The 19,846-nt window shown below is 37.2% G+C and overlaps 1 protein-coding gene across 8 annotated transcripts; it reads right to left on the bottom strand.

Annotated features, from left to right (window-relative positions):
* Nucleotides 1-11,368: 11,368 nt before the first annotated feature.
* On the bottom strand, nucleotides 11,369-17,527 carry LOC124837796 (common plant regulatory factor 1-like). Of its 8 annotated transcripts, none has more exons than XM_088116208.1 (13): nucleotides 17,073-17,527; nucleotides 15,400-15,531; nucleotides 15,257-15,319; nucleotides 14,500-14,598; nucleotides 14,311-14,385; nucleotides 13,898-13,939; nucleotides 13,648-13,808; nucleotides 13,375-13,423; nucleotides 13,188-13,236; nucleotides 12,588-12,823; nucleotides 12,357-12,434; nucleotides 12,029-12,154; nucleotides 11,369-11,946 (listed from the first exon to the last, which is right to left on the bottom strand). In XM_088116208.1, the coding sequence occupies exons 2-13, from the start codon at nucleotides 15,460-15,462 to the stop codon at nucleotides 11,704-11,706; spliced, it is 1,284 nt and encodes a 427-aa protein (XP_087972334.1). In that variant the 5' UTR covers nucleotides 15,463-15,531; nucleotides 17,073-17,527; the 3' UTR covers nucleotides 11,369-11,703. The 8 variants fall into 8 exon arrangements, with proteins under 8 accessions (XP_087972334.1, XP_087972330.1, XP_087972337.1 ...); XM_088116204.1 differs by having other exon boundaries at nucleotides 15,400-15,536; nucleotides 17,073-17,526; XM_088116211.1 differs by having other exon boundaries at nucleotides 12,588-12,820; nucleotides 15,400-15,536; nucleotides 17,073-17,525.
* Nucleotides 17,528-19,846: the final 2,319 nt, after the last annotated feature.

The following is a 19,846-nucleotide window of genomic DNA, read 5'->3' as shown; positions in this document are numbered from 1 at the left end:
GCGGCGCCGTCAAACGGAACGGGCTGTGCACGGCGGCACTCCGGCTAGGACTCGTTCTCTCTCTCTCTCGCTCGTGCACCCTTTTCGCGCTTGTCTCTCGTCTAGGTCACACAAATGGGGGTTTTGGTTGTTCGCGCCTCTTCTCTCTCTACCAAGTGATAAAAAACCATTTGAAATTTGAAACGCACAAACGCAAGCTGCCCGTGCCCGTCCTCGCCACCACGTCAAATTTGAAGCAGACGCGATCAGATTTTCTCAGAACGCAGTCAGATTTTCTCAGAACGCGGCAGCTTTTTTCCACCTAAACGTGGCCCTCTCATTCGCTGACACGTGGGCTGTGTCGAAATGTTGTCAAAATATGTTGTCTGAGTATCATTTTCCATTTTTTTAACATCGTTTATTTGTTTTTATACAATTAGTTCAAAATTATTTTATAATCAATAATAATAATTATAAACATTAATATTAATTACATAATAACACATGATCATGTTATTAAAATAATATTGTTAAAGTTTTGTTATCTTTGTCTCAATAATCGTCAATAACATTTTAATAACATTTTTTAGGTGACTACTTTCTATGAAATTTGTTTTAAACAGTTCTTATATTTTCTTTAAAATATAAATTTTAAATCTAATTTAATTTAAAATAATTGATATTTAAATTTAATTTAGTTTTATAAAATCAATATTATTTTAATAGAAGAGTTAAAATTAATTACAATTTAAATATTATTTTCTTTTGATGTTGTTAAACTTTTTTAAAGACAAAATTGAGTTTTAAATTATAAATTGAATTCCAAATGTCAAAGAAAAATACTTTCTGGATGTGGTGATTGATCTAATAACAAAAACAAAAACTTTCTTAGCGTTCCATTAAATTTTATTTCAATATATTTAATAATTTCATATTATTTAGTAATCAAAATAAAAACAACTTAAATCCTATGATAAAGTTTCATATTTAAAATCAAATAATATCTCAAATACTATAATTAACTTTAATTGTGCTACTCATGGAATTTAAAATAAAAAAATAATCAAATTCATTTATATAATGTAAGTTTATTTATTTTATTACTTGAACTAGATTCCATTGACAAGTATAAATATATATACATATATATATATATATATATATATATATATATATATATATATATTAAATATAATATAATATAAGTGTATACTCTGTTTATTGTATTCAACAGTATAATTATTTGTTTATTTGGCTATACGGAACCTAATGTAGTAGGGTCAATGCACATGTTCTGGATCTAAGTTGTTATTCAACTTCAAAAAAAATTAAATTTAAATGTGAATGTAAATATTATATTAAATAAAAATAAAAAAGAATAGAAACTATATAAATTTTAAATTATAAATTTATTATTTTAAAATATTAAATAAAAATAATATTAGGGTATTTCTTTATCAAAATCTTAATATTATAATAATCATGAATCAATTTTTTAAAACTTAATTATTAATTTATTTAAATTAATTAAATAATTAACTAATTTTGACCTTAATCAGTCTTCCGCAAACCTAAGCGATCAATTGAACTACTTTGATCAACTAATGCAATATAAGTTCTTAAAAAAAAAAACTCAAATAATGCCACACATGTATGAATAATTATCTCACTTTATTCAACAAACATGTGCATAAGAAGTTTAGACCTAAATTACAAACAAAATTAAGAATTTTGAAGAATTATTCTAATTTTCTTGCAGAGTTTTCCATGAGTAATAATATCATAAGGACATGCAATAGTGAGCCACATTAAAGAAAGGAACGCCTGAAATTGGATAAGTCCAACGTGGGCACTGAGAATATACGTGCCATGGGCTTAAGTTAAAATAATAATAGGCTGGACCAATTGGACCACTAAAATAGTCTACAATTGGACCCAGTTCAGGACTCCATTCATCAATAGTACATAAATCTTGAAAGGGTGTTGCTTCCTCCACCACCACACCTTTCTCCCTCCACCTCCCATTTATTATTTTGCCCCTAAGTAAAATTTTATTTTTAGGGTTATTTTTTAATTTTACCCATTCACAACCTATTTCACTAATAACCTATTATAGTGCCCCCGTACATGAGTAAAATACTTTTCTTTCACTTTAACATTATATTTTTTCCTCTCTGTCTTTCGTCGCTATGAGATACTACAAGTTGCAAAGATTGGTGGTGGTGGAAAGAATTATAGTCTCCCTCTCGTGGTGTAGTGTCGCTCTTGTGGTGCAGTGTGTGGAGTGGTGCAGTGCGTGTGTTGCTTCCTCAAGGTGCGTATTCGAATAAACCTTCAAATAAAACCCTAAAATAAAAAATGCAACCTTTAAGACATCCTTCAACGGATGTCAACATCCTTCAACGGATGTCAACATCCGTTTAAGGTAAAACGGATGTCGACATTCGTTTTTCCTTAAACAGATGTTGACATCCGTTGAAGAATGTCACCTCCGTTTTAAAGGTTACGTTTTTTATTTTAGGGTTTGCTTTATTAGTTTATTCTTTATTTTGGAAATATTTTAATATTTTAATTTAAATGTTTTGATTTATTATTTTTGAATATATTTTTAGTGTATTTTAATAATGTAAGGAAAATGAAGAAGAAAGAAACGGAGGAAGAGAAGTGAAACGGAGAAGACAAATGGGATTGTAGAGTAAAACGAAAGACAAATTGTTAAACGAAAATGAGAGATGGAAAGATTAAGTGCAGGGAGTAACGTAGGAAAACTATGTTTGAAATAAATTAAAATAGTAAAAGTAAAAAATTTTAATCTGAGGATATAATTGAAAATAAAAAAAATTGGGGAGGTGGAGGAAGAAAGGTGTGGTGGTGGAGGGAGCAACACCCATCTTGAAATCCTAAATATCAATGAAACAATTTTTTTAGATATTAAAATTGAGTTACTTTATAGAAATTATTTCATATTATTTCTCTAAATTTAAATTTTAACTTATAAATATTAAAATTTCAAAGTTAAAAGTTTTACATTTAGTAAAGATTATTGAAATAACTAATATATAAGTAGAAAAATTTATAAATTTATTATCTTAAAATTTTGGATTAGAAGATTATTTTAGCTTTTTATTCATGAGTATTTCCTCTCCAAGAAACCTTTCGGTATATAAATAATAATCTAGTTTTTGATAACTTATTCACTTCTTTTTATTCTTATTTAGGGTAAGTTTACTCAAAACCCTTTAAAAGTTTGAGATTCTTTCAAACCGAGCTTAATCCACAGTTCCAACTCTTTAGTTCTTGTTTCGGGGTACATTTTCCTGTGTGTCTCTGTTGCTCCTGGATGTCTGGGATGCTTGCATTTCTTCAATTGTTGTTCTTCATGTTCGTCAAAGGAGGGGGAGGTACCTGCAAAGATACTCCGACGCTCAAGTCAGATATGAGTTATGGAGCTGAAGCTCCTGGCGAGAGCAATTGGATACTGCTCTGAAATATTATTCAGGATCTCTAGAGCATAAAGAGAACGTACCTGGACTTGGGTCCTGTCACTGTATTTATAAGCAAAATAATAATAACCACCTTACCTAAAAGTGTGGTTAGTGGCTTTGACTGATATTTTAACTGTCTAAAATATCTAAGATATTTATGTTATTACATAAATATCCTTACTACATAACATGCCCCCCAAGTCCGAGTTAACCGTTTCGTTTTATGAACGTGGTAACTCTAGGACTTATGAGTTTGATGGAGGCTGTCTTCGCTGTAATTAGAGAGCGTGTGCAAGTAAGGAATTTGATGGACAAAAAGGAGGCGAAGACGAACGGCAAAAACCAGAAGGTTGAACAAATTTGAGGCCGAACGGCCAACTTCTTGAGTGCTCGTTAATCATGAATGTCGAGCGATGTAATCATGAATGTCGAGCGATGTTTGAACGCTCGTTGACGTGCATTTGATTGTCGAGCGTTGAGGTCGACCGATTGACTGAGTGGACGATCGTTGACATTTGATTGTCGAGCGTTGAGGTCGAACGCTGACTGAGTGGACGCTCGTTGACATTTGATTGCCGAGCGTTGAGGTCGAACGCTGACTGAGTGGACGCTCGTTGACATTTGATTGTAGAGCGTTGAGGTCGAACGCTGACTGAGTGGACGCTCGTTGACATTTGATTGTCGTGCGTTGAGGTCGAGCGCTGAATGAGTGGACACTCGTTGACATTTGATTGTCGAGCGTTGAGGTCGAACGCTGACTGACTGAGTGGACGCCCGTTTTGACAATTGAATGTCGAGCGTTGACGCTGTACGACTGACTGAATGGACGCTCATACACATGAGTTGGCGAGCGGTTTGAAACCAAAGGGAGGCCGAACGGCCGACTGCTTGAACGCTCGTACATGGATTGTCGAGCGGTTGATGTTCTTGGGCGAACAACTACCAGGGGGAGTGTATCCCGTAGAACGCTCGTGGACATGGATTGTCGAGCGGTTGAAACCAAAGGGAGGCCGAACGGCCGACTGCTTGAACGCTCGTACATGGATTGTCGAGCGGTTGATGTTCTGGGTGTTCTTGGGCGAACAACTACCAGCGGGAGTGTGTCCCTTTGTTCGATGCACCTGGGTGTTCTAGGGCGAACATCGGCCAGCGGGAGTGTATCCCTTTATGCACGTGTTGTCTGATGCACCTGGGTGTTCTAGGGCGAACATCGGCCAGCGGGAGTGTATCCCTTTATGCACTTGGGTGTTCTTGGGCGAACATCTACCAGGTTGAGAAGTGCTTCAGGACGGACGGCTCTCAGGTGTCCGCTTTTATGTACAAGAGATGCTCATCTGCACTGTAAAAAAATAATATTAAACATATAGGTGAGACCGTTTGGTCGAGTTGCAAACCTGGTGACCGAACGTTCATTAGGCCGAATGCTGGACGCTTGAGGCCGTACGTCAAAGAGATGAAGTGACCGAATGATTCCTGCGGAAGTAGCCGAACGTTAATGAAGTGATTGGCCGAACGGTTGCAGCAAAGATGCTGAACGCTAATGAGGCCGAATGCGGGATCGCTCGTCTTGAAGAATGGTCGAGCGGTAGAGACCGAACGTGAGGACGAGCGGTCCGCTGTTTTGATCTGAAAGGTGAGGACGAACGGTCCGCTGTTTTGATCTGAAAGGTGAGGACGAACGGTCTGCTATCTTGATCTGAAAGGTGAGGACGAACGGTCTGCTATTCGAACGTTCGTCCACATTTAGTATCGAGCGTTATCGCTCGAATCCGAAGACGTGGACGAACGTTATTTATTCGAGTGGGCGAACCTGAGAGCCCGAGCTGACGAATGTTGGTGACCGAGTTGGCGAACGTAGAGGGCGTGGTGGACGCGCGTTGGGGATCGGGTGGACGAACGTCGGGGACAGTGTGAACGAGCGTTGGAGATCAAGCAGACGAACGTTAGGAGGCCGAACAGGAGTCAGGCCGAATACTGGAGCGCTCGTGTTGAAGATTGGTCGAGCGGTAGAGGTCGAGCGTCAGAGTGATGAACTAAGAGAACTGGAGCGTCATTGGACGAACGTTACACATTCGAATGAGTGATTGCTGGAACGCGCGTTTGAGCTTGGGACGCCTCAAAAACGAACGTCGTTGACGTACGCGAAGCTGAACTTGGGACGTTCCAGGACGAACGTTATTGACGCACGTAAGGCTGTTTGCGGGATGCGCGAGGATGACCGTTAGTTAAAGAGGCCGAATAAGAACGTGGCCGAACGAAGTGACGAACGGCTTGGGCCGAACGCTTGGAACCGAACGTCAATGATGTCCGAAAATTCTAGGTCGAACGTTACTGAGCGAACGTTACTAAGCGAACGTTATGCGTGTGGACGAGCGCTTGGGATCAGAAAGGACGAACGTTCCCAGGAAGAACGTCATGAGGGACGTTCGAGGACGAACGTCATTAGGGACGTTCAAGGACGAACGTCATGAGGAATGTTCAAGGGCGAACGTCGTGAGGGACGTTCAAGGGCGAACGTCGTGAGGAACGTTCAAGGGCGAACGTCGAGAGGAACGTTCAAGGGCGAACGTCGAGAGGAACGTTCAAGGACGAACGTCGTGAGGAACGTTCAAGGACGAACGTCGTGAGGGACGTTCAAGGGCGAACGTCGAGAGGAACGTTCAAGGGCGAACGTCGAGAGGAACGTTCAAGGACGAACGTCGTGAGCAACGTTCAAGGACGAACGTCGTGAGGGACGTTCAAGGGCGAACGTCGAGAGGAACGTTCAAGGGCGAACGTCGAGAGGAACGTTCAAGGACGAACGTAGTTGGCGTACGTTCCAGGACGAACGTAATTGGTGTACGCGTGGCAGAACTTTTTGGACTAATTGGACGAACGTTGTGGATGAATTGAACGTTCGTCCCATTATTTGTAGAGCGGCCTAAACCAAGTGGAGTGTCGAGCTGCTGGGCGCGAGGACGTTTTGAACGCTCGTCATATGGCTTGTCGAGCGGTTTGTTAACGCTCGTGTTGAAGTTTGGTCGAGCGATAGAGATCGAACGTCCTCGAAAACGAAAGGCCGAACGTACGCAAGGCTGATTGCGGGGCGTCTCAGGCCGAACGTCCTTGACGAAGAGACGAACGCTCTAGGCCGAACGTCAGTGTCGTACTTGAGGCTGAGCTAGGGACGCTCCAAGACGAACGTAATTAGGGACGGTTCAAGACGATCGTCATTGATGAGCGACGTGACGAACGCTCTAGGCCGAACGTTAGCCGTTTCGACATTCGTATACACTCATTGTTGAAATGGTTGGACGAGCGCTTGTTGAAAAGGATGGACGAACGCTTGTCCAAATTTTGATTGTCGAGCGTTCGTGCTACAAAGCGAGGGCGAGCGGTTTATTGTTGGACGCTCGTCCAGTTGTTGAGGCCGACTGTTGGGACGCTCGTACATAGTGATTGTCGAGCGTCCTCGAAGCCGAAAGTCGAGGTCGAACGCTGGAGTATTTGAGGAATAGAAATTAGGTTGGATGACGTGGAGGCCAAACTGAATGACGCGTGGGTGGAGCGAGTCTTGCGGAAGACGTGGAGAATGGGTCTGCGATCAGTTTGGCGATCTTTCGGGTGGGAATCTTCCGCGCAAACGGCGAGTCTGATGACATGGCTGGAACTGAGTTCAATTTGGGGATTTAGGGTTTCTGTTCTCCGATTTTGGGGATTGTGGTTTGTGGAAATTGGGAAATTAGGGATTTCTGATGTGCCTCCTTATCCTTAAGTTCTAAGGAGGCAGGAACTGAAGTCTGGTGGATGAACCGTGACCCTGTGATCAGAGCGTGAGTGATGGCAGTGGTGGTCTTCTTTGCGGACCAGGCTCATCACCAACTGTAGAAGATTGTTCCCGTTCTTACGAATTGGGGTTGGTTGAGGGAGAGCGGCGACCCTGGCCGGCACAGTGGTTGAGCTTGCCGAAGAGTCGATTCATGGAGGAGAAGACTATACTTCTCGCGCGCAACGAGAAGAGAAAAAAGGGGAGCCTGATTTCGCGGCCGGTGACGACCTTGACGAATGGCGGTGGCCCTGGTTTGGTGGCTTCAGCCGCGACTGGTGATGGTAGGACTCCTTCAGACAGTGACGCGGCAAAGAGAGAATCTCGCACGCGAGAGAGGAGAAGGGGAAGAGCTCCGGTGACGGCCGGTTTGGGCGGAGATATTGGCGAGTGTGCGTGACTGGGTAGGGGTACTTCTCGTTAATTGCTTTGGAAGAAAAATCTGGGTTTGTGGGCGTTGGTTCTGACCCGCATGATTTCAAGGGGTGTGATTTCAAGGGGTGCGATTTGCTGATGGAAGATGAGTTTGGAGGCTTCTGCTACGAGACCCGCATGAGGGGTTCACAGATTTGGGATTTCATAACTGATGATTAAAGCGTGAGGGAGTAAGGATGGTCTTTCCGTGGTGAAGGCGGAAATGAATGAGTTCTGATTTGCACCGTTTCCTCTTTGCAGATATGAATGAAGGTCTCCGAGGAAAATGATGAACGAGCTCGTGAAACTCGTGATCTGGGTTGGGTTTGATTGCGCGCTTTGGGGTCTGAGGAGTGGCGTCAATGGAGGTGCTGGTGTGGGTGGTTTCCGTCACTGTCGCAGGATCAGCGTGACCATGTTTGGGAGGTGATGGAGATGACTTAATGATTCCCCTGTGACGGTGGTGTTCGGTGACGGAGGCTGATGGACGGACTTGATCTGGAGGCGTTCTCTACGCTGGGTCTGACCCGTAAAGAGGCACAATTTCGCAAACGGTGCTTACAGTAGCACTAATGGCTCAGGGGGAGAACGATGCTGCAGTTCCATCTTGTTGGAGTAGCTTTATCCGGAGAGGTGATTTCTTGAGGCCGAGTGCTCTTCTTGTGGTTTTTGTGAGATGACACTCGGCCCCACGGTGGGCGCCAAAATGTTTCGGGGTACATTTTCCTGTGTGTCTCTGTTGCTCCTGGATGTCTGGGATGCTTGCATTTCTTCAATTGTTGTTCTTCATGTTCGTCAAAGGAGGGGGAGGTACCTGCAAAGATACTCCGACGCTCAAGTCAGATATGAGTTATGGAGCTGAAGCTCCTGGCGAGAGCAATTGGATACTGCTCTGAAATATTATTCAGGATCTCTAGAGCATAAAGAGAACGTACCTGGACTTGGGTCCTGTCACTGTATTTATAAGCAAAATAATAATAACCACCTTACCTAAAAGTGTGGTTAGTGGCTTTGACTGATATTTTAACTGTCTAAAATATCTAAGATATTTATGTTATTACATAAATATCCTTACTACATAACAGTTCTTAATTATTTGAAGTTAAATATCTTTTATTTCTAGTATTTTCCACTATTTCTTAATTATCTTTTTATTTTGATGCTTTTGAATACTCTTTTCATCACTCTATTTTGAGTGCAATGTTATCAAACTACTTTTCATCACTCTTTTCATCATCTAGAATAGTTATCATTTGCAGTTATCAAACTACTTTTTGAAGCTATATTGCAAATGTTACTTATTTTAATAATTCACAGTTATTTAATTTTTGTAATAAAACATGTGTCCTTTATTAATCAAAGTTCAAGAGTTATAAAGAAAACAGCTGTGTAAATGTTTTTAAAAATTCTAAACACAAACATCTTTGATTTTAAATGTATTTTTTTACTGAAAACATTGCTATAAGAGATGTCACCGCACTCCATATTTTCAAAAGCTATAGATGATTAATTTTAATGGAAAAAAAATCAATAAAATCATAGGATTAAAATATCTATAAATGATAAAGATGATAAATTATTCGAAAAAAGTATAATTATTTAAAAGTATAAAATTACTAAGGGAATTATGCATTTTCAGCTACATTTTTGTTACACATTCAGGACTTGTTATTTTCATTAGCTTTGCATTTGATTTGTCATAAACTCTATTAATTTTATCCTAAAGTGACTGAATTAAAAAAATAAAGCATTGTTGATGTCGATATTTAAATTGTCATTGATTTGGATTCTTAAATTATGTAAATGATGTGGGACATATTTTTAAAACTAATCTAATATTTCAAAAACTAAAGAAGATATTAAAAATTCTACTTTTAAGCACGGATATGAAATATGAACAAATCATTTAGTTACTGAAGCTATTGCTTATTACTTTGTAGTTAAAAAACAATAGTACTAGCATTATAGAATTATAGATGTGAAAATGGATTACAATCCGTATACCAATCCGGTTTATCACGATTTCGAAATCGAGTTTGGTTTGAAAAAATTATATTTTTTTATGTGGGTCAGATTTTAACCCGACTCATGCGGGTTAAATTCGTGATGGACCAAGGTTGACCCACCAACCTACCTATCCAATTTTATTTTATTAAAATTTAATTTTAATTTTATAAAAAATATTTATTATTTTTTTTGCTTGAAAAAATTATTTAAATTCCTTATTTTCAAAATTAATTAAACACTTATGTTCGGAGTGAAATTTAGGTGTGAAATTTGTTTAGATTTGAATTACAAAAATTTGGTAATGTTTTTTATTTAAAAAACAATTGTAATTAAGTGAGTCAATAAACCAATCCATTTATCCACCAACCCGCGGTGGTTCAGACCGGATTCGAATTTTTCAAACGCGTTAATAAATAAGCTGGGTTAAATTGACTCTAAGTGACCAACCTAACCTGTGCTGGACCGGGTCGGATGATCAATTTTCACATCTCTAATTGACATGTGACAATGCTAATCTTGGGGACAATATAGTTATGGTGATTTCTTTTTGGAAGAGAAGTTGAACTATGCTACAGAACTCACTACTGTTTGAGGCTGGCTATCCTGTTTCTATTTTCAAGCTTTTCCTAGTAAGTGAACAGGAAAATAGAAGTGGTGAAGTGCTTTTGTAGTGCAAATGTTAATTATTGGAGCAAACTTTGTCTGCAAACAATTTTTTTTTATTTCTTCACTAGCCATCATATTGACTTTCCCTGCCCCTCCCCACTTTTCCCTTTCTTTCAACAAACTTTCTTTTCGTGTTTCTACAAAAGTGGCTGACACCTTTGCCTCCCCTTGGATCCATCCTTGACTCTCGATAAATGCAAAACAAAGGATAATGTTGTTTATGTATCACTGTCTTACAGCACATTGTTGTACAATGAGAAGAGGTGCAGCAAGAGAAGAGAAGAGAACTGTGAAATGATGTAAAAAAGAGAGATACTCAGAAAAAAAAGTTTTAAAACAATATATACTTTAATATTTGATATTATCTTTTCTTACTTTTCTTTACTCCAGAAAGCCTCCCTCCTAAAATAAGAGTACAACAGTTAATCCATGTTTACTACCCATCTTAGATTTGGTGTTTTCCACTACATCTAATATTGTTTTTAAATTGTCGGTGCGTAATTCTATATTTGTTTGTTCTTCTCTTCAATACAATTACTATTTTAGCCAACATATGGCATAACTTCTCCATACTTTATATAGTGCTACCATATATTTCTTTTTTTTTTTCAATTTTTTATAAAAAACAGTGAACATTTCTTGCTTCTTTTTTTCTTTTCTTTTCCTATTAAAGTCTTTGAAAACTAAGAACAGACTGAAACATAGCCATCCAAAACGTGTATGGCCATCATATTTTTCTCTTAAATATAGCCATCCAATCCAAACACTATCTAAAATAATAGACTGTTTAATAAAATCAACACATTCATCAAGTACCCTATCGACTTTCTACAATAGCCAACCCGTGTGGAAAGGTGTGTAGCAACAAACTCATTGAAAAGCTAATGAATTGATTTACTTTTTAAAATGAAAGAGCACACTCTAAAATATGAAATGCAGAAGCTATTAGTGCATTTATGAGTGGAGTAAAAAATTATTGACATTGGCAAAATGAATTGGTAGCACAAAAATATAAGCCAAAATAACTTTATATCAGATACCATTGGGAACTCCAAACCAATAGTTAATGATACAAACACAATTATGTATCGGTTCAACAACCCTCTCCAAACTGAAATCTCTAGTTCTCTTGTTCATTTTACAAACTTAGTCATCCACTTTTGTCAAATCTAATAGTAACAGATTTTGTCCTAGGTAAACTGACAAGCAATGAATTAGTTCTGATTTTGATGGATTTAGATACTAAAATTCAGCTGATCCATCCCTCTGGAAACTGTTAGCGGTAATTTTGGGCTTGTAATATGCCAAAACCACCTGATCAGCCAGTACAATTACTGGCTTTCTGTATCAACCAGCTGCCACAGCATCAGCTCTAGGACTTGTGTCCAGTAGTTGATGCAGCTTTGCACCAGAGTTTGGTTTATTTTCACAAAAATCATTCTCATCCTCCATAGTTCTATCGTTGGAACTAGAATTATTATTAACTCTAGATAGTAAGTTTTCTGTGCTTACAGGTGTAGCCCTCTCGCTGTCAATTATGTTCAAAGTTATCTCTTGTGTTTGTCCCAGTCGAGCAATTTTAAGTTTTTCCTGAGTCAAAGACAGAATGACATTCAGCATTAAGTAACACAATTAAATGCATGTGCAATGAGGAATAGTCAGTGAAGAGTACCCTTAATGTTGCATTTTCCACTCTCATTTTTTCGCAACTTTCAGTCAGTCGATTTATTTCTGATTTCAGTGTCCCATTCTCAGAATTCAAGGAATCAACTTTTCGTGCCAGTTCTTCAGTTTCAGCCTGAGAAGCATGAATGTGAGCATTAGTCACAAGTCCATCGAATACAATCTTTACTTTTGTTTTTCTGGAGGGTTGCATGCGCAGGAATCACGTGCAACAAATGTTCAAGTGAGTGATATCAATTATGATTTTTAAATTGGCAACGCAAGAAGTAATAGAAGGTTTACAATGTTTTAGAAGAAACCCCACAATATTTATATACCTGCTTCCTTAGTCTGGACCTTCTAGCAGATTCTCGGTTAGATTGTTTCCGCCTCTCTCGTTTCAGCTCACGCTCATTCTACATAAGTACATCATACCCACAAGAATTACTTTGGTGTCAGAAAAAGACGACGAAACCTCATTATTATTACATATCATACACATTTACATGTATATAAACGTGCTATATATGATCTGAACAGCTAGGATGAATTATATATGCTGACCATACCTGTAACCAAGTTTCTGCAGGCAATACAGAAGGTTGTGGTGCACTTGTGGTATTTGCTTTAGAATGAACACTGGAAGGATTTCGCAGCTCCAGCACGGTGGTCATACCTGAAGAAACTACAGGTCCAACTATTGTTCCTGCAACACTGGCGGGGGCAACTGCCACGATCTTATTAGAAGCTGCAGTATCTTTGGAAATGGGACTGCTTTGTATCTCAGTTTTCTCTTCTCCATCTGCTAAAACAGTGCAGAAAAGAACAACCATCAACACAGATTATGTTCGGAACCTACTGTAAACTTCAGACTCCTGTACTTAAAATAACACACTTTGGCTTGTAAGACATTTCAACAACAATTGTAATTTGCAACCATGAGACACCAATACCCCATACCACATTTACCAAACTAATGGCAAGTATGAAAACCTCGGCAATTTCACCTTGATGAAAATATTTAACAATAGCATTTAATTATCAAGACCCAACTGAATAAACAGATTGAACACCATGCGTAGAGTGATGACAACAGAAGAATAATCGTGATCCCAGGTCAACTCTATTATTCATCAAGATGTGATACTTGGTGAAGAACAGAGTCATACCAGTGGTTGGTGTTCCCCCACGGCTTCTTTTCCTTCTTGTTTGATTAGCCTGAGCATAAGATGGGCAAATATCATATTTTAATGTTTTAATTTAGTCAAGCCATTTAAAAAAAAACTACATGTGAATAATTTCAAATAGTCAACAAAATGCAGCAAAAAAAAATGCTAATTGCAAGCAAGTTCTCACCCCTGAAGTGTTGTCATCACTTCCATCACTGGAACCCTCAGTATCCACACTGTTCACATCATGGTAAATTATTCAGTCATCCACAAGACTCCCTTACATTAATCAATTCGTGGACCACTATTCTAGGCAGGGGGAGAAAGTAGTTTTTACTCACTTAAGAGTGTCAAATGACATAGTTTCCCCTCTCCACCACCCCCAACACGTGGGAGATGTCTAGAAACTCAGATAGCATGCATTAAAATATTCATACAAAAAGAAGACAGATCAACGAACCTCGGTGACAGCCTGTTTTCACCTCCACGCTCTGCACTTTCAGCATGGCCATTGCCTATTGACATAGCAAGTCCATCAAACTCCTTCAATTTCTTCATTAAACCCTGATCATTATTTCCTGATGATTTGGGTGGCGTCTCTATGCTTAAAGGAGTCACAGCCTGTATTGATATACCAATTCAAACCAATCATAAACTAATAGTATTCAAGGACTTAGTAAGAGTTGGTCTAGGATGAAATTAAAACTTACAGCAGGTGAAGACGGAACTCCTTGACTATGTGTATGTGGCCCCTATATTTTGTACATAAAACTCATAAGAACATGCCTCAAATTTCCTACCAAAAGAAACATACTACTTAGGAGTAAAAGCCTTTTATTACCCATTTTATACGCTATAAATAAATCAAGATTTTATTATATTAAGGTTATCATGGCATGGAGAAGTTAAGCAGCCAGGTGTAAACAACTGCTAGATTACTAAGGGCCAACAGAAACAGAAGAATCACATCTCACTATATTCTTAACATCTGTTGTCCTTCCTTTTTCAATACATTATAAGTACACCCATGCATAGACCAGAGAAAGAAAACTAGTTCCAATAAGAGAAAGGTTAATTAAATAAAAATAAAAGGAAAAAGTAAATTGCAAGAATGCTAGCTTACGATAGGAACTGCAGGGTAAACCCCTCCATGTGAATAAATTGCTGCATAAGGAGGCCCATAAGGTGGCATCATAGGCTGGAAGAAATAATGTCAGCAAGTTAATCAGCCTTGTCATCTGGAATACATACAAAACATGCAAAAAAAAAAAGAATCCTTATCCACACACAAATGATTGCATTGAGATACTACTACCTGTGGTGGACCCCACATGTATGGGTGAGGAGCGTGACCAGAAGCCACAGCCGAGTTGTAGTATGGTGGCATGGTGACTCTTTGCCCATAATATGCCTGGAGATATATAGCAGACATTTTAATCCATAAAACAGTTTCTATTCCCTAATTAGAGGGCAAATATGCTCATAAAGAATAGATTTGGAAGGGATAAAACTTAATGGCCTCATACCATCAAAGCACGTCTGATCCTAGATATTAACGCAACTGGTTGCCAAAATTAGTGGCAATTCAGGGCATAATTTCAGTTTGGCATTGTTTATGGAAACATATTGATAGCATATAAAAAATACGAACTAGGTAATAAAAAGGACCAAAGGAATGGCCCTCTAATACTAATATTCAGAGAGAATGATAAATAATTCACGAGAGGGAATATAAACAGCTTTTATCTGTTCATTGCTTCGTCCAGTGAAAAACAAAATAGAAATACAGAAACAGTATTTTTAGATGTAAGATTTCAAATATGGAATAAATAAGACAATGAAGATAATGTTCTCCAGGTTGTCAGTGTTAAGACAAACTCATTGGCAAAAAATCTTCAAAGAGAGCAAAGAAGCCGGTAGACAATCAAATAATTGATTTTGTTAGAATAGTACAGCTTAAACTACTAAAATTTGAGTGTATTAGTTTACATTGAAGCTAGCTAACAAGAAACTGATTGACTACTTCAGTCACCAACAGACAAAGTAATTCAAGGCAAAAGGTAGGTAACCTGCATGGCTGCCCAATCAGGATATACATGAATATTGGGCTGGTTGGTCTGATTGGCCTGATCCTGTTCACAAGTTTAAACAGCATTAAAATACAAGCTTGTTACAAATTTGTCGAGAACCAGATACACCCTTATTAACTCACCATTGTTGCAGGTGAAGAAGGCTTTTCAGTCTTGGTAGATTTTTCTTCCTCATTGTTTCCCATTGTACACTCCAAATAGAGAGCACTAAGCCAAATAATGTATAAGGAGCTTCCCTACTTCTGGAAAAATATCTGAACTGCGTTAACAGGAGGCATGTCAGCTTGTTAATTGGTATAAGCAAGAGAATGTCCCAACGAAATTAATAACTTTCATTTAAAATCTACATGTCATCCAATATATTCTTGGCAACCAAGATAATACAATGTTTACTGATTATAAACGGTTTACTGTTGTATCCATGAAAGTATATACAACAATAGCAAAGGGGAAGTGCGATTCCAGCAATTTCAAATTAGTACATGATAAATCAACTTAAGAAAGGGGGAAGGGGCTAAACAAAGATGCAGGACTAACATACATCATTATTACATCGAAGGAATTGATGTTTTAGAAGCTATAACAGCAGGTGGAAATCTGATTCAGTGTATAAACACTACATATCAGTAGAAAGATTCCACCACAAACAAATAGTGCATAGCAATTTCTGCCGTCTAGTTTACCTTCTATGCTAGCATAAGAAAGCACCCTAAATAAATTATAATTTCCTAGATGGAAAATCAACCATCGGATTAGATTCAACGAGTCTCAAGTGAAAAATCTAGAACCCAACAAAGATGACCATCCTGATATAGGTAAAAAATTCACGATGGAGTTGGCAAGGTGAAACACGTTTCAAAACATGTCAGTATAACCGACTGATCTATACCGAAGAGAAGTTCAACAGTAGAGAAAAATGAGATGATTTCATAATCAATTAGAGACGGTAAATGCTTAAGGAGCAGAGGGGGACCTAAAGATACTACTGGGCCATCAGAGAAGGTACCAACACACAGTTCAACTTTTCTGGCTCCTTGTTTTAGAGAAAGTGAGATTTCAGAAATACCTTTCAGGAAAGGCTGCAGTATTAATGGTAAGCTACAGATACATAATTCAATCCCGAGTAGACGCAAGAGTCAAACACAGAACGGTAAAGGGTCAATTCTGTCTTTTGAGCACTCCACAAGCCGTATGGAAAGGGAAGAACACACGCAACAGACCGTGCTATAATCCCTCCCAGGAACACAACCCGCTAGCTAAATGACAAAAATACCCTTCCAAATCAAACATTTTTCACTTTCACACGAATCAAGGAAGCTGAGAAAACGAGTGAAACTCCTTAATTAGCCAATATTTTAGCCCCGATCCAGACACCCTCTCCAGTTACAGGAAAACGAATTTCACAAAAATAGCATGAGGCCAAAAAAAGAAAATAACATCCACGTGAAATGAAAAACGCTTCACTGAGCAAATCAACACAAAGAAAGCACACAGACTCGAAACTCTCACATATGCAAAACGAGATCCAGATGAACCCCAATTCTAACCCTCTTGTTTAAGTAGGCAAAAATTCAAATGAAAAAAAGAACAGAAAATTCACGGTACCTCAAGTTCTCTTGCTGTTTCCAATGAACAAAAATCTAAACTGAAAAGCATATAATATGTTCCTCTTCTACTCACTCTCCAATCATGAAACTTAAAATTTTCAGGCATACATTCAGTTTTCACATGCCCGAATACAAAAAGCATTAAAAATCAAAACTTTCGACCAACGTCACTGCAGAATTCCACGTACCTCACCAGATACCCAATTGGCCAAATGTTATCCTCACCTACAAAACACCGAGCCAAAAAAACCATAAAAACACAAGGGGAAAACACTCCTGGTAGCTCCAAGTATCCAAACAACGGGTCAAGGTATGGAGAAGCAATTAATTTAGATGGTAAGTGTGCATTTTCTCTTTCTAAAAAACGAGGGAAACAGCAGTGTGCCTTGACACAAAGATGGGGTATGGTGGTGGTGGTGACAAGAAGGGAAGGAAGGAGCGCGAAGGCGAAGTCCACCTCACCTCCCACGTGTCGTATGTGGAATTGGGCGTATACGTAGGGTAGAGTAGAGCGTATATACGATGTGGGTGTGGTGGTTGGTTGAGGTGGCGATTTGTTTATTCCAACGTCACCAGAGCCGTACACGTGGTGGTCGTGGAATCCATCTACGCGTCTTGTGTTAGGGTCCAGCCTAGCTAAGCCACACCACACCCTCTTGTCATGTGCCTTACGTGCCCTTTCAGATTCACGTTATCGATTATATTAATTTATTATTAATACTTTCATTTCATTAAACTAAATTGAATAGGTCATTTGGAATCCACCAGTAGCCACCTATGCTCAATTTTCTCACGCACACCTTGTAAGAGGGATTACTGTTTCTGATATTTTGCTTACTTTTTGCCACACAGAAGTGCATCGTATCTTCTTTCTTTCTTTTCTCTTTAATCCCTTTTGAAAGCCTTTAGGTCTAACCTATGGTAAAGCCCGCAAATTTTTTAATTCGCTTTCATCAGCAACCAAAGTTAGGGTTGCAGAGGTGGCAAGGTTGTCTTTTCGTGGTTAATAATAATGCCCAGAAACTGCCATGTCTTCACCATTAATTTAACTGGTCCTTCAAAAATTAAACATGACAACAGTATTATGATGGTGGTGGTGAGATGCTGACTCCTGAAACTGAAATCTGCATAATCCATATACATGGTTAATAAACAAAAAGTAGCATCAATTATACAGCACTCCATTCTCTCTGTAGTGGGTCTCAATTCTCAGCACAAGTTGTTATCCCATGTACGAATACATTATAAGAGACAGAGTTTCATTTTTGTTTATTTTATTTTTATGAATATATTTATTCAAACTATAGAAATGTATGTATGATTAAAATTATTACAATAACTACTACTGGTTGAATTTATAAATACAAATACATGTTAAACTAATTTTCAATTTTCTCATACCGTGAAGTGTCAACGTGCAATAAATATATGGTGACAAATATAAAAGTGTTTATTTCTTTTAACAAGACAAAGAGTGCAAACAAAATTTTAAATTATCGAAAAAATAGAACTACAAGTTTGTGTAAAAGTAAAGGAAAAATATATGTAAGTTTTAAGATAAAATGAAATTATATCGATAATTAGTAATATTAGAGGAGCTAATAAAATGTAGAGAGAAAAAAAAACTCAGTTACAAACATATATTAATGCTTTAAAAATATATGATTGGATTAAAATTGTAAAAAATATTATTGATTTTGGTCGATTTGCTCAAATACGACGATTTTAAAAAGTACAGATTTGTTTTTTTTAAGTCGAGCATTTCTTGTCTTTTATTTGAAAGAAAAAAAAAGTTTAACTATGTTATTGAAACAAGAATATTTATGTGTATTTTATATATATATATATATAATTAAATGAAAGCTGGTAACATAAAACAGGTGGAATAAAACTTTTTATAAATTTTTTTGAGAATTATTAAAATTATGTCATTCATTTAATAGGTATTATTTTTACTTTGCAAATTTAGGAATAAATAACCTGGTGAAAGACCACAATGTACTAGAAAAAAGAATTCTGAATTTAAACCCAATTTTCAACGCACTCAACTACGGAGAAAAAGGTTAAAATCCTTCTACATTTTTATTTTTACGAAAAATCAATTTTTTTAATTTTTATTTGGTTTAATTTAGATTTTTAGTTTTTAAAAATATTCAATTAACTCTTTTGTTAGATTAACGTTAGATTTTTGTTAAAATTTATATATTAAATCACCCACCTAAATTAACATAAATATTCAAATTAATTGTATTTTGTAGGTAAAGTTATTTGATATATAAATTTTAAAAGAAATGTAACAAAAATAACTTAATTGAATCATTTAAAAAATTAAATGACTACATCAAAATAAATAAAAATTATGAATTTAATTGAATTTTTTATAAAAATTAGAAGACCACGATAAAATTTTAATTACGGAGAAAGCAGTTGGGCTAAAAAATAAATATTTATCCACGAAAAATTATAAAAATAATTACAAATATGAGTAGTTTATTGTCGAAGTATTTCATATATGTAATTTATATGCAAATTACTATATACTAGTATTTTGACTTGTGTTTTGATTTTTAATTTGAATACGCATCAAATAATTCGTGGTGTTTTAATTTTCAATTTGAATTTCGTTTATGAATTCTAAAACGATTTCTGTATTGTGATCAACAATTTGTCAACAAAAATTACAAAACCAAACATGCAAATATGAACATAGGAATTAAGTAGGAACATATGGAAAAAACATTTACATCTTTCACAGGGAAAAACATTTATATCTTCAGATATAAAAGAAACCAAATTTAGGAATAAGTAAACAAACCTATATGCAAGAAAAAAAAGAGAAAGTAGGAGCTCACGTTGTATATGTACCGAGCTTATATACAGAACTTGTTGAGGTTGTATTTTGTGGAGCTTATCTCCATGTTTCTCTTGTCAAGTTTTTTTTCTATTGAGATTGTGTGAATGT

This window comes from Vigna umbellata, chromosome 5 (assembly GCF_029865625.1).
Source record: "Vigna umbellata cultivar VRB3 chromosome 5, Vumbellata_1.0, whole genome shotgun sequence".
Classification (NCBI taxonomy): domain Eukaryota; kingdom Viridiplantae; phylum Streptophyta; class Magnoliopsida; order Fabales; family Fabaceae; genus Vigna; species Vigna umbellata.
Note: the sequence above shows the minus strand (reverse complement) of the source record. Positions and strands in the feature narration are given on the sequence as shown.

Coding starts and splice junctions, on each gene's coding strand:
- LOC124837796 (XM_088116208.1), bottom strand. CDS start 15,462: ATGGGAAACAATGAGGAAGAAAAATCTACCAAGACTGAAAAGCCTTCT. Junction 13,940..14,310: donor TTTACCCTGCAGTTCCTATC/GTAAGCTAGCAT, acceptor TACAAAATATAG/GGGCCACATACACATAGTCA. Junction 12,155..12,356: donor GGTCCAGACTAAGGAAGCAG/GTATATAAATAT, acceptor CATGCTTCTCAG/GCTGAAACTGAAGAACTGGC.